This window comes from Cheilinus undulatus, linkage group 24, assembly GCF_018320785.1.
Source record: "Cheilinus undulatus linkage group 24, ASM1832078v1, whole genome shotgun sequence".
Lineage (NCBI taxonomy): Eukaryota > Metazoa > Chordata > Actinopteri > Labriformes > Labridae > Cheilinus > Cheilinus undulatus.
This window is the reverse complement of record NC_054888.1, coordinates 8870027-8884925: the sequence shown is the minus strand read 5'-3', so window position 1 is coordinate 8884925 and position 14899 is coordinate 8870027. Positions and strand designations below refer to the sequence as shown.

The following is a 14899-nucleotide window of genomic DNA, read 5'->3' as shown; positions in this document are numbered from 1 at the left end:
AGCATACTACACAATAACGTCCGACTGGCAGTCATACTGCATACTACTGTCGAACACAGTACGCAGTGCGCAATACATACTGCATACTGTGTTTGGCAGGAGTATGCAGCAGGCCAATTCAAAAACAGCCACTGTCTGACTAATATTCTTGACGAATATGACTCCATCTTGGTTAGTTAAGAGTGCTAACTTAAAAAAACTTGTTTTCAAAGATAAAAGCATAGTAGCATTTAAGCTAGCAACCTTATTATACCTGCTAGCTAACATGTAAAAACCCTTATTTAAAAAGAAAAGGTTTAAGAAAGAGAAAGATGACTCAATCATGGTAAGCTAGGAGTGCTAAATTGTAAAAACTGTTTTTCAAAACACAAAAGCAGGATACAATTTAAGCTAGCAAGCTTGTTTTTACCTGTTGGCTAGCATGTAAAAACCCTCTTTAAAACTAAAATTTCTGAAAGAGGAAGATCAAAAAACAAGCTTCATTATGTAGTTAGCCAGACTGTTTTTTTTTGTTAGCTAGCTTACCTACTTATTTACACTATTTTACATCTTGAGTAGAAGAAAGAAAAACTATCACACAAGGACTGACTAATTTTCTTGATAAATACAATATGTCAAAACCTTTGTTTGAAAATGAAATGTTTTTAAAAAGAGGACGATTAAAACATGATTAGTTATTTAGCCTGCCTGTTTTGTTTGTTAGCTGGCTTACCTACTTGTTTACACTGCTTTAAATCTTGAAAGAAAAAAGAAAGAAAAATAATAACACTAGGACTGACTACTATTCTTGATGAAGATGACTCAATCTTGGTTAGCTAAGGGTGCTAAAAAGTAAAACGTGTTTTTTAAAAGACTAGAGTATCGTTTGAGCTAGCAAGCATTTTGTACCACCTTGCTAACATGTAAAAACTCTTGTTTGACACTAAAATGTTTCCAAAAGAGTAAGATTTCTGTGATAGCGGCTCCTGTAGTTACAAAGAGCTCAGAGAACCGCAGCGTAATGGCTATAGATCAGAACGTTTTATCCACATTGTTGAACCAGTTTTATGTAAAAATGGGCCAAGAAAATATGTTGGCTTGCCTGTACACTGTGTCGAAAACATACAAGGCACTTCATTTCTTCTGAAAAAAACCCCCTTTGTGTCAGGCACTAATTTGTGATGCAAAATTAGTTAGCTTGGAGAGCTAAATTGTTGTATCAAAAGATAAAAGCAAGATACAGTTTAACCTAGCAAGTTTGTTCTACCTGCTAGTTAACATGTAAAAACCCTTGTTTGAAACTAAAATGTTTCAGAAAGAGGAAGATAAAAACAGGCTTCATTTTTTAAGTTAACCAGTCTGTTTTGTTTGTTAGCTAACTTTCCTAGTTTTTGCACTGTGTTTTAGATCTTAGGTGGAAGAAAGAAAGACTATCACACCAGGACTGACTGATATTTTTGATGAATACAAGTCCATCTTGGTTAGCTACGAATGCTAAATTGTAAAACGTGTTTTTAGAAAGATAAAAGCAAAGTACCGTTTAAGCTAGCAACTTCTAGTAAACATGTACAAACGCTTCTCTGAAACTAAAATGTTTAACGCCGCACACATTGACTAAATTCATGATAAAACAGTTGTAAAGTAGTTTTTATGGGGGTCTTTTGGTGAGAAAGATATGCACAATGTTTTTTAGGGTTTTATCAGTGAAACAATAAAATCAATGTTGATTTTTTTTTTACAGCAATGTGTTGCTTTTCCTTTCGTGTGGGTCTTGGGGGGGATTGAGGTTTTCTTAGGTACGTATAAGGGGGCTCAGAGGGAAAATGGTTGGCAAACACTGTTTTAAATGATCATTTTTTCTGATATTTTGGTTTTTGGAAACTCTCTAAACACTGCGAATCACTCTTATTACAGAATCATGCACAGCTCTCCAACCTGCGAAAAGCCTGACAGGCCAGCTCTGATGTTGTGGAGATGGGCTTAGTGAATAGTCAATGACTGCCAGAATAATTAATCACAGCTAAGCTGTTCAAAGTCAAAGTAGCAGATTTCTTCAAGAACATTTTTCCAGCCAGAATCTGACCTCTTGGTGCTCGAGTGCGGGCGCTGGGCGGCAGCCAGCTGCTGCAGGCCGAGAGTTGGGCTGTGGAAGAGGAGGCCGCTGCGTCGGAGCAGTTTCTGCTTCATGGCTGCCAGGCTGCTCCAATCCTGAACGAACCTCAGGACCTGTAGATGGGGGAGGGAGGGATGTCACCTCACTTCATATTCAATTTCAAGCTGAAAAGTGAAACTGCTGGAGCCTTCATCTTCAACACAAATTGATAGTTTGGATACTGGAGTCTCTTTAAGAGCAAATTTTCTTTTTCCAAATTTGAGCAGAAAACAAACAATCCAAACCTGCAGAGCACCAAGTACACACAAATGCACACGAGGAGACAGTTTTCCTGAGAGCTGAATAAAACCCATCAAGCCAAGAGAGAGCTTTCTATGCTTTCAGCCAAGTCAAGGATTCAAAGAAAATCCGCTGGCAAAATAACAAATAGCACACCAAGCACCAAGGCCTAATGGGCAATTTACCGGCGTATATTACACTGCAGGAGTGTTTTTTTCTATAGATGATACCTACTCTCAACAAAGATTATTTGTCTGTAGATAAAAGTCAATATGCATTATACAGAGAGGATTTTAAACCAAGGCTTGCTTTGCTGCTGCTCTTAGAGTCATATACCTATTCTATTGGCTATTACACATAAAATGTACAGTGCTTAACAAATTCATTAGACCACCCTAACCCTAACCAAAGTAAGGTTTATGCCACAGCTGCCCTAAATTAACAGCATTGGTAATTACCAAAATCAATTTTTATGTTTCTGCAATGGTTAATACACCAATATGTAGAAGCTCTTTAACCCAAATTATATTTTTAATGCTAAAATATAATTATTATTGTTATCCATGAATTTTCAAATTTACTGATTTACAAAAAAATTAAAAAATAGTAAAGCACATTATTATTTCTTGATTAATATGTCAAATTATAGTTGTTTACTTGCATTCCTGAACAGAAGAATTCGTTTTATTGGTTGAATGTTATGCTTGATTCATTTCTGACCTTTCAGAGAAGCCCAGTGAGCCGGCTCAAATTTGGGTGAATTCAGTTTGAAATTCCTCATTCCTGTTCAAAATGGTAAAGCCTGGAGAGCTCCTTGAAAATGACAGAGTTCGACTTAAAGCACTTCATGATGCTGGATGGTCTTTGAGACAAATATGACAGGTGGTCTAATAAATTTGTTAAGCACTGTACATGTTAAAATGTATCAAAATGTTTTAACGAAATTAAAGAGAATAAAGATTCCTTAAATCTATTCTCTGATAATGACAGTTAAAAAATATTCTTATTCTTATTTTGCTTTGCATTTTGGGTTGTCTTTCAGTCTTGCATTCTAGTAAATGGGATATCAAGAAAAGTTTGTGGGATTTTCTTCAAACTTTGCACAAAACCAAGGATGAACCCATTACAATTTGGAGGTCATAGGTCAAACATTAATGCACTAGGCCTCATCTTCCTACCTTACTTTCCAGGCCATTTTTGCAAACACTATCTCAAGAAAGTTTTGAGGGATTTCCTTCAAACCTTGCAAAAATGTCAACTCTGACCCCAGGATAAACTTATTAAATTTTGAGGGTCATAGGTCAGACTTCAAGGTCATCATGCCTTATCTTTGTTACTTAGTATCCAGTATCCCAGTTCTAGCAAATGTAGCACTTAAGAACACTTTAAAGGGTTTTATTCAAGTTTTGAGCAGTTGTACTCTGACTCAAGAATTAATTGATTAGGTTTTGTAGGTCACAGGGCTTACTCTTTAACCCAGGGGTTTCAAACTCAAGGCCTGGAGGCCAAATCCGGCCCGTGGTACAGTTATAACTGGCCTGTGTGATTATGTATTAATTTTATTAAATTGTACCCACCAGTATGAGGTCTGCTAATTCCCTCCACAATAAAAATGTAAATTTAATCCCGATTATTTAAAATGTCCTTGTTAAGTTCTAAAAAAAATGAAGAGGTAAAAATGATCTGATAAAAAGTCAGGAATGTGGGGGAAAAAATATTTGTGTTTTCATTTCATATTTTCAATTTTGCATCTCAGGATTACAGCTTAAACCCATGGGTTTGACTTTTTTATTTCATATCTTAAACATTTCAGGTCATAATTTTGACTTTCATTGCATATTTCAACCTTTTTGGATTAAAAATGTTAAATTCTAAATCATATTTTGACCTTTTTAACTAAATATTTCAAATTTCATTGACCTTCCAACTCCTAACTTGACTTTTAATCTCATATTTTTACCTTTTAGACCCAAAATGTATAATTTAAACTGATACTTTGACATTTTAAACTCACGATTTTGACTTTATATAATAATTTTTAAAAACTTTTTTTGACTTTTAATAATATGTTTTGACCTATTGAACACGTACATTTTTTTCACCTCAGATGTTTTTGACCTTTTTAATCTCAAATTTTTTTTTTTTTTTTTTTTAATTTGCCCATAATCTATCACTGAGGTTGACAGTTTGTGGTTGAATGTTGACCCTGTTAAGCCCTCAGGTTAGACCTAAATTCAGAATCCGGCCCCTGCTGTGATTGAGTTTGACACCCCTGCTTTAACCCCTTGCTTTCTGGGCCATTCTTGCATACGTAACACTTCAAGAATGCTTTGATGGGTTTCTTCAAACTTCTTCTACTCTGTCTCAAGGATGCACTGACCAGATTTGTAGGTTTCAACTTCAAAGTCATTCAGCTATATTTTTACCCCTTGATGCCAACATACTATTTTAAGAAATCTTGAGGGAATTTTTCAAACTTTGAACAACCATCCACTCTGACCCAAGTATGAACTGTTTAGATGTTGTAGGTCACTGGGCCTACACTTTAACCCCCTGCCTTCTGGGCCATCCTTGCATACACAATATTCCCAGAAAGCTTTGAAGGATTTACTTTAAATCTTGTACAAATGTCCACTCTGACTCAAGGATAACCAGATCTTCATGCCTTTTTGCAAATACACCTCATGAATCTTTTAGGGGAAATTTCTTCTAACTTTGCACAAATGTCCACTCTGACCAAAGATCAGAGTGAGGATGCCATAGGTCTAACATTATGGTCATTGAGCCTTCTCTTCAGTCCTTGCTTCTTTTGCAAACACACTATCTCAAGAATGCTTTGAGGGATTTTTTTTTTTTCAAATTTTGCACAAATGTCGACTCTGATTCCAGGCATAACTGATTAGATTTTGTACTTCTTAGATCAAATTTTAAAGTCATTGGTTACATTCATTTCTTACTTTCTAAGTCATTCTTACAAATTCAGTATCTCAAGAATGCCTTGAAGAGTTTTGTTCATACTTTGAAGAAATGTCCACTCTTACTTTTTAGTGAATTAGTTAATGTTTTTAGGCCATAGGTCAAAACGTCTGGGCCAATGGGACGCATCTCCATCCCTTGATTGTTACGCAGTATGTCAAGAATGATTTGAGTGATACCGCTCAGACTTTGCACAAATGTCCACTCTAACCCATGGGTGAACTGATAAGATTTTTTAAGTTGCAGTGTCGACCTTAAGTTTATAATAAATCAAGAATGCTTTGAGGGATTATCTTCAAACTTTGTAAAAATGTCCACTCTGACTTAAGGGTGAACTGATAAAATTTGGTTTATTATAGGTCAAACTTCAAGGTTAGCAGGGCCTCATATCCAGACCATTTTTGCTTGTGCATGCTACATGTCAAGCATAAATAATAAAGGGATTTTCTTCAAATGTTTCACTAATGTTCTATCTTCTATTGATTCTGGTTTGTTCATACATTCTCAGACAAAGAAAAAACATTTCAGACTGAAGCTTTGCAAGATGAATCTGTCTGATGACGGACAAGGAGTGTGGCCGATACATCGGCTTTGCAAGGTCACTAAACAGTCGCACAGAAACTGCATGGATGAAATTGCCATATCTTAAACCTCATTTCCCTCTGGTAGGCTAACCCTCCCACGGCGGGGATCTAGGCAGTCAAAACCACTATAAAGAAATAACCAGTCCAGTTGCTGATGGTCTCGTTTGCTTTTGTAGGTCATATAGAGGCATCAATATTAATTTCAGTCTGTTTGATAGCCAGTAAAAAGATCTCCTCACTAGAGCTTTAGTGAATGGTAATGCTTTTTTTCACCCAGAAGTTATCTATGCAGCTATCTAGAGGGGGATATATTGTATAGTACTTGGAATCGAGCTGTCTGTATTTAGCCCAGAGGGAGATCATAGGTTAAGATCTGCAGTCAGAATGTATGTAGCATCATGGTGGATGGTGGAAACCCTGCTCGGCGTAGACCCATATAGTCTGTAAATTTCTCTGGACAAGCTTTAGAAATATCCCGAGGTTACAGCACCATGAGGTCATCAAAGGTTAGTCTAAAGTCAGGGAGTCAAATCCGATGTCAAAATTCAGGACTGCAGACTGGGAGAGTGGGAGGTTGACTCCACCATCTCCATAGGTCAGATGGGTTAATGTGTGAGTTTCAGATATTGTGTAGGTGGAACCTGGAAGCACTTTGATTTATCACTGTCAAGCTGAATGTGCAGCATATCTCTATCTTATATAGTGGTGATTTGCTAAGTGTGGACCTTGGTCCACTGGTGAGCCAAGAAGGCAATAAAGATGATGAATAAAGAATAGTCTCAAAAATGGGCAACAATAGTGCAAGAATTGGTGTAGAAGTGACTAAATGGGCAAATACAGCGGTGGGAAAAGTTTAAAAGTGGCTTGAAAATGTAAGAAATGGGCACAGATGGTGGTGAAAAGGATTATGAAGCAGCAAAAATAGGTTAAAATGGGCAAAAATGTGTTCAAATTTGATAAAATCTGTGGGGAAAGTATTGTAAACAGGTTAAAATTAGGAAATATTGGTATAAAGTGGCAAAAATAAGTGAAGCGAGGCAAAAATGTGTGCATATTGTGCAAAATTGATGAAAAGGGCAAATAATACTGGCAAAATTGGGTGGGAAAAGCAGTTAAAAAGTGGCACAAATGAGTATTTTCACCATTAGAACCCAATAATAGTTTGACACATTTCAGCTTCAAAGTCAGGTCACTGTAAGTTAGGACGCTAGCACCAATGCTACTGATCCAACACACATGCATTGATATCAATGAATCACAACTGGAGAGGGCCCATTCTCTGGGTTTATCAGGGGCCCAGACAGTCCTGTAGGTGGATCTGTGTGCAGAGATACGTTTTATAGATTTTATAGAGATACGTTTTATAGATTTTTTTCAAACATCATTTCAGCATAAATCTCACCAAATGACCATGTATTTATTTAATCTTATGCATATGTTTTCATTAAAATTTGTAAAAATCTTTTAAAAAATATTCTTATTTTCTTTTTAGGCATCTGGCAGCCCTTTCTTAGTGTCTCACGACCCCCAAAGGAGGCCCAAACCCCATGTTGAGAACCACTGATCTAAACTACACTAGCCTGCTGTTCTCTCTGCAAAGCACTTTTTTCCAACCCTCCTCCACCCCAGCTCCTCCTTCAGTCTGCCTCTGACTGTCGATGTCAGTCTGTTGATTTGCAACCCTCCTCCACCCCAGCTCCTCCTTTATTCTGCTTCTGACTTCATCGATGTCAGTCGGTTGTTTTGCAACCCTCCTCCACCCCAGCTCCTCCTTTATTCTATTTAATCAATGTCATTCTGTTAAGACTAATGCCTGCTCTGCTCTGGGGTTTTTGCTGCTTTTCTCTCCTTGTCTCAGCTTTTCCTTATCAGCACAGGAAAGGCAGGAACATGTGCTGTACCTGCTTGATACTTTCTATGTAGGAAAATTTACAGGAAAGAAATACACAAAGACACAAACTGGAAAAAATAAGTATATAAGTATAAGTATAAAGCTGAAAAAAGGAATGGCAAAAGGTGGCCAAAGTTGCATGAAGATGTTGAAAAAAACAAGTGGCATAAATGAGTGAGTACTGGGGAAAAACAGCAAAAAAATGGCATAAAAGGGCAACAATTTGGCACAAAGTTGCAAAAATGGTTGAAAAGTTGCAAAAACTGGCAAATATGGGCAAAAAGTGGAAAAGAAGGACTGTGGCAAAAACGTGCGAAAAGGGCAAAACTGGGTGAAAAGTGGCAAAAAAGTGGCATAGATGGGTAACAATGGGCCTAAAGTGGCAAAAATGGGTAAAAATTGGTGAAAATAAAAAAAATGCCAAAAGGTGACTAAAATCAGCAGAAGGTTGCATAAAGATTTTTGGGAAAAAAGTTGCAAAAATGGGTAAAAATGGGCATATCAGAAAAAAAAGTGGCATGAATGGGCAACAATTGGGAAAAAAGGGGGGAAAGTTGCCCAAAATGGCAAAGATAGATAAAGAAAAAAGCAGCGGCTAAAATTGGCAAAAAGTTGCATTAAGGTGTTGAAAAAAGTGGCAAAAATGTGTGAAAACAGCATAAAAGGGTTAAAGTGGCAAAAAGACGTGGCAATAATAGATGGAAAAAGTGGTGAAAGAGTTAAAAAGTACCATGAATAAATGACACCAACATCAGAACCCAGTAATAGTTTGATACTTTTTCAGCTCTAAAATGAGGGAACTGTTAGCCAGGATGCTAGCACTACTACTGATACAAGACACATGCTTTGACATTAATGTCAGTCTGTTGTTTTGCAACCCTCCTCCACCCCAGCTCCTCCTTTATTCTATTTAATCAATGTCTCTCTGTTAAGACTAATGCCTGCTCTGCTTTGGTTTTTGCGGCTTCTCTCCTTGCCTCAGCTTTTCTTTATCACCATAGGAAAGGCAGGAACATGTGCTGTACCTGCTTGATACTTTCTATGTTGGAAAATTTATAGGAAAGAAATACAAATAAATACAATCTTTTTTAGAAGGTTTGTTTAGGCAGCCTCTTCCTGTTATACTGACTGCCTCTGCTTCCAGACCGTGATGCCGCGCACATTAAACTCCTTGTTTAGTATCGATTTTGATGGACAATTGCTGTGTAACAGGGCGTAAATGATGGGTCAGAGGACGGATGCAGCTCACGCCTGCGTTTTACACACCAACATAAACAAGGTGACAGGTAGGGCGTCTGTCAGCCGCTCGGTCGCTGCCATGCCAGATTGCAGGATTTAATATTAGCTGGTTGGCGTGCGGGGTCGTTCGAGGCGATGATCCGTCTCCCTTAATGACCCTCATGAAACGGTGCTTTCTCCTTTTCTGGCTTGAATCCCCGAACCAGCCCCGCTCTTATTTCCTCTCTCTGTCACCCCCTCCCACCTCTCCGCCTTCAGGCCCCGTCTATGTCTATACTGCTATCTTTCTTGCTCCCAATGCTGTGCTGCTCGTCTTCCTTATGATCAGCTATGTCATTACTTTCACACGGCAATAACACACAAACGCCTCCCCAATAACCATCTATAGCCTTGTGCCTCATCTTTACAGGGTCAGTGGAATTGAAAAGATAGCCCTACAGACTTTCATATCAAAGTAAATGATCTATGTAGAAAATTAAGCTCTTATTTAAAGCAGCCAATGGGCTACTAAACTGAAAACTTTCAATTACACTCCTGAGTATCTGTTTGAATCAAATTAGAAATTATGCAAAGCCATATGGTTGAATGTTTTTGTCTTTAAAATCAATCCAAAAAAAGGAGATATGGGCACATTTTAAAAGCTAAAACACCTCCAGTGGAATTCCCCTTTAAGTCTTTTTAACAGTAATGACTCATTAAATCGGTAAGTCTCCGCGGTGTGAACGCTCCCATCCCCATGTACGCCCACACATATTCACAAATATTACAGCACATGCAGCAGACACAGCCTGGCGGGAAGGGCAGACCTGTATTTGATTTTCCCGGCGCCGGCTGAAGGCCTCCGGCAGGTCGTCCCAGTTGGTTAGTTTGATGTCCAGAGGGACGAAGCTCAAGTTCAGTGGAGTAGCGTCCTAGAAGAGAGAAAGAAGCGAGAAAGAAAAGGGTTATTACCGCAACAGCTACTGGAATCACCATCACTCTTTTCAGAGCTACTATAACATCATTAACCTTTGGTGTTGCCAATAAAGGTGTGAAAATGTGTATTCAGCTCTAAAAAAAATCTACACCAAAGATTGTATAAAAAGACGGACGGGGCATGTGCTCCCATATATGAAGCCAAAATATCTCTTTATCATTAGCTCTGTCTGCTCCATGTTAACAGACAGGACAGGTCAACCATGGACTGGTGAAGGCAGAGGAAAGAAACATTGACGTCTCCTGTTCCCTAAAATGTTTCTTTAAGTCTCCTGTTGACCTGTGGACGTTTTTCCCATTCACCAGTACGCAAACTACACTGCACACTGTCTGGACATGATTAACTGTAATAATAAAGCACGGTTATCGAAAACAGTTCAAATGATTATTGATTTTCAAACCATATGATAACCATACCATATGCCTTGTGATAATATAACACACTACAACACAATGTGACACAACTTATTCATTTATTTACTTATTTGCATTCGATCCCCATTGGTTGAACCCTCGTAACAACCATTCCACCTTGGGTCCAACATGACATGATACAAACAATCCTATGCACTTTTCATAAGATTGATACAATATGAATCAAGATACAGTACTATACAATACAAAACATAACGATGTAATAATAACAAGTTAGTACAAAACAATGGGATTTTACAAGGTACGTTATGCTACAACACCACACAAAACAATACAATACAATACAGTATGGTGTGGTGCAAACCTATATGATATGATACAGTACATGACAGTACCCTATGATAAAATACAGCACAACACAACACTATATATTAGGATACTATGGGGTGTGGTACTCTGCCATACCATCCACAGGAAGTGACACGGTATGGTATGGTGCCAACCTAGTTTCTTAACACCGAATCTTAGAAAAGCCATGCCCCCCAGGACCCACTCTGGAAAAGTACAAAGACATGTGTTGTAATGACAGCATATTAGGGTCACTTTAGGAAAAAAAAATAATGAAGAGAATTTGTTAACCTCCAAGAAAAAAAATTAAATTCTAAAGTTTACATAGTCATTAACTTGTAAAGAAAAAAAAGATACATTTTTGACTTTAAAAGTCATAAATACACATGAACCAGAACTAAGAATTGTTGAGATTATAAAGTTGAAAATTCAACCACTGCTTTCATTTTAGTTGCTTATAATTTTTCACATTACGCTGCCATCAAAGTGCATTTCCAAAAACTTTAAATTTTGAATTCTAATGTCAACATTTAAGACTTTCATACTAGCAAATTTCACATTTTTTATTGTAAATTCAAGATTTTTTAAACTGTTAATTTCTTCTCTTTTTTTTAGATGTATTTTTGGGCCTTTTCATTTCTTTATTAGATAGATGAAGGACAGTGGATGGACTTAGAAACAGGGAGGAGACTGGGGAGAGACAGACGGTAAAGGGCCACAGGCTGGATTCAAACCTGGGCCACCTGCGTACATGGGTAGCGCCTTAAACCACTCAATCATCTGCGCACCCTAAACTGCTAAATTCTGAGTTTGTCTTCTCGTAGATATACGATTTTATAATTTCAGATATGTTGCCCCACCCCACCCCCAAAAATGGGACTTTTTTGCTCAGAAAGTAACAGATTCTCTCTATTTTTGTCAGCTTTAATACGCTGTCATACATTATGTTTCAAATTATTGTTTTATAAAAATTTATGTACATCTTTTTTGACAACGTCAGAGCACACAGGATCCCTCGCTCCCTCCTGAGATCTTAGGCGCCACCCCAGGGTGGTCTGAACACCACACTGGGAACCACTGCAATAGTTACAATACCATATGATACGATAAAATATAATACACTGTAATACACTGGATTTGATTCTAACTCGCAATTGCTCCACGGCTAATTTGAGTGTAACACCACTTCACCTCTCTGACCACTATTTCATTCAGTTCTCACTTGGCTTACCTGAACTACAACAATCTACTACTCAATTAAGATCATACCGCAGAAACTTTCGGTCAGTTGACCCAACACAGCTGTCTGACGAGGTCTCAGCTGCGCTAGCGTCATGTAACGAGTCCTTCACACTCACTGTTAACGAGGCCACAGAAACATTCTGCTCCTCACTGACCTCCTCTCTGGACAAACTCTGCCCTCTGGTGTCTAAGCCCATTCAAAATACTCCACCTTGTCCCTGGCTCACTGAGGTCATCAGAACCCAAAGGTCAGGGCTCAGGGCGGCAGAGAGAAAATGGCGTAAATCCAAACAAACCACTGACTTGACTGCTTATCAGCAAAAACTGTCCTGTTTTACCTCTGCTCTAAAATCTGCTAAGAAGGCGTTCTATCAATCAAAGATCTGTGCTGCCACTGATGCACGCAAACTCTTCTCTGCTTTTAACTCGCTCCTCTCTCCTTCTAACCCACAACCCTCCAGTATGTTGACTCCAGACATGTTCTACTTCACTGATAAGGTTTCTACCATCAGCAACCAATTCTCTGAGCCTGTCCAACTCAGTTTTCTTCCACCAGCTAGTGATGCATCACTTAGCTCATTCTCTCCACTAAGTGAGAGCGAAGTCACCAGGCTTCTGCTCGACTCTAAGCCCATAACCTGTCCCCTCGATCCGATACCATCACATCTCTTGCAGGCGATTGAGCCCACAATCAGCCCTGCTGTAAGTTGTATCATAAACTCCTCTCTGTCCACAGGTGTTTTCCCAGCTGCTTTCAAGCAAGCGTGGGTTACACCACTGCTCAAAAAACCCACTCTCAACCCAGCCCTGGTTGAAAATTACAGGCCGGACTCACTTCTCCCATTCCTATCAAAAATACTGGAGCGCACAGTCTTCAACCAGCTCTCAGAACACTTGCAGAACAATGATCTACTTGATCAGAATCAGTCTGGCTTCAGGTGGGGCCACTCTACTGAAACCACACTTTTGTTGGTGACGGAATCACTTCGCTTGGCCAGAGCAGCTGGTCAGTCCTCAGTTCTCTTACTGTTGGATCTGTCCGCTGCCTTTGACAGCGGACAGTAAACCACCAAATCCTCCTCTCCACACCCTCTTCACTTGGTATCTCAGGACCTGCCCTACAGTGGTTTAAGTCCTACCTCACAGGGAGATCTTTTAGAGTATCATGGCAGGGAGGAGTGTCTAAACTGCATGGCTTATCAACAGGGGTGCCTCAAGGGTCTGTGCTTGGTCCCCTACTTTTCTCAATATACACCACCTCACTTGGTGCAATCTCTTGCCCACTAAGTCAGCCTGAAATCTGGGTGTCATGATTGCCTAGCCAACCTTCAAGGTTCATGTGGCCTCGATTGCTCGGTCCTGCCGATTCGCCATCTACAACATCAAAAGGATCAGACCCTACTTGAGAGAGCATGCTACACAACTCCTGGTACAGGCTCTTATAATATCACACATTGACTACTGTAACTCATTACTGGCAGGCCTACCTGCATGCACAGTTATACCTCTGCAGTTGATCCAGAATGCAGCAGCACGTCTGGTCTTCAACCAACCCAAGAGAGCTCATGTCACGCCAGTTGCAGCTCGCATTAAATTCAAAACTCTAATCATTGCTTACAAAGCAGTAACTAAAACTGCTCCTGTTTACCTGGAGTCCCTCATCCAGGTCTACACTCCTTCTCGCCCACTACGCTCAGAAAGCGAAAGGCGTCTGGTACTTCCTGCGCATCATGCTCCTAAGTCACTAGCCCGACTCTTCTCCTCTGTCGTCCCTAAATGGTGGAATGAATTACACAACTCCACTCAATCTGCAGACTCCCTCTCTACTTTCAAAAGAAAGCTAAAGACCCAGCTCTTCAGAGAGCACTATGCACTTAGCTAGACTATTCTCTACTGTTGTCCCCAGTAGTAGATTGAGTCTCAGCCAGAGCATTCTCTACTGCTGTCCCCAGTGGTTGAATGAGTCTCCCAGCTATAGTTGGCTCGCACTGTCCTGCTCTACTTCTGGGATTTCTTTGCCCAGCTCTCTGTGAATAATCCAGCAATTGGTACTTGGTAATTAGTTGTTGTGAAGTCGAATGGATGGCAATTAGAGATCCCACATTTTGCTTGATTCATTGTTGCTGTTATAAAACAAAACAACAAAAAAAACAAAACAAAAACAAAAAACAAAAAAACACAAAAACAACAACGTATATTTTAGGTGCGTTGCCTTAAACTCTACATGGCAGCACTTGCGTCCAACTGGACCTGAAGCACTTGATGGCACTTACTGATGTTTCTTCTTATCTAGATCTTTGCTTGTGTTGTTCTTGCTCTCGAATGTACGTCACTTTGGAGAAAAGCATCTCTTAAATAACATTGTAACTTTGTAAAAATATGAAACAATATTATACAGAACAGTACAATATGATAGAATACATTATGATATGATGAAATAGGTGAGTTGGACTATCTTTACTAGACAGTAGCCTGATTAAAACTCAGTCTTGGTTTTGTTGGAAGGCGCTACTAGGTGACAAAGCAATAGAGACTATTTTTGACAGAAACATTTTCCCTTTCTCTCTCTCTGCAGAAAGAGAGATCCATAAACACGCTCAGTGGCTCTCTGAAGCAGTAAATGGAGCTCTGGTGCATAGTGGCAGCACTACATTGTATCAGTCCCTTCATGGTTCTTCAGAGGCTCCTGACTGGCTCCTCGTGTTTTTCCTGCCCAAACAGTTGGTGAGACGTGGGATTTGCTGTTGAGTCACTGGTGTAACCAAAGCAAACAAACACAACCACGCTCGTTTACTTGCTCAGTTGACTTCCAAGTGAATGACGATGAAGCCCAGTTATTGTTTCACTTGCCTGACGAGAATAAATGTCAGGGTAATATTTGTAGTTATATAACTTAGA

General features: G+C 39.2%; 1 protein-coding gene across 1 annotated transcript in view; it reads right to left on the bottom strand.

The window, feature by feature from the left end:
* Nucleotides 1-14899, bottom strand: part of zranb3 (zinc finger, RAN-binding domain containing 3) — a 183746-nt gene that overhangs the window by 39058 nt on the left and 129789 nt on the right. Inside the window, exons 16-17 of the mRNA XM_041781425.1 lie at nucleotides 9868-9972; nucleotides 2063-2205 (exon numbers count right to left, since the gene is read on the bottom strand). Coding sequence (XP_041637359.1) covers nucleotides 2063-2205; nucleotides 9868-9972 — 248 coding nt within the window. The remainder of the gene's footprint in view (nucleotides 1-2062; nucleotides 2206-9867; nucleotides 9973-14899) is intronic.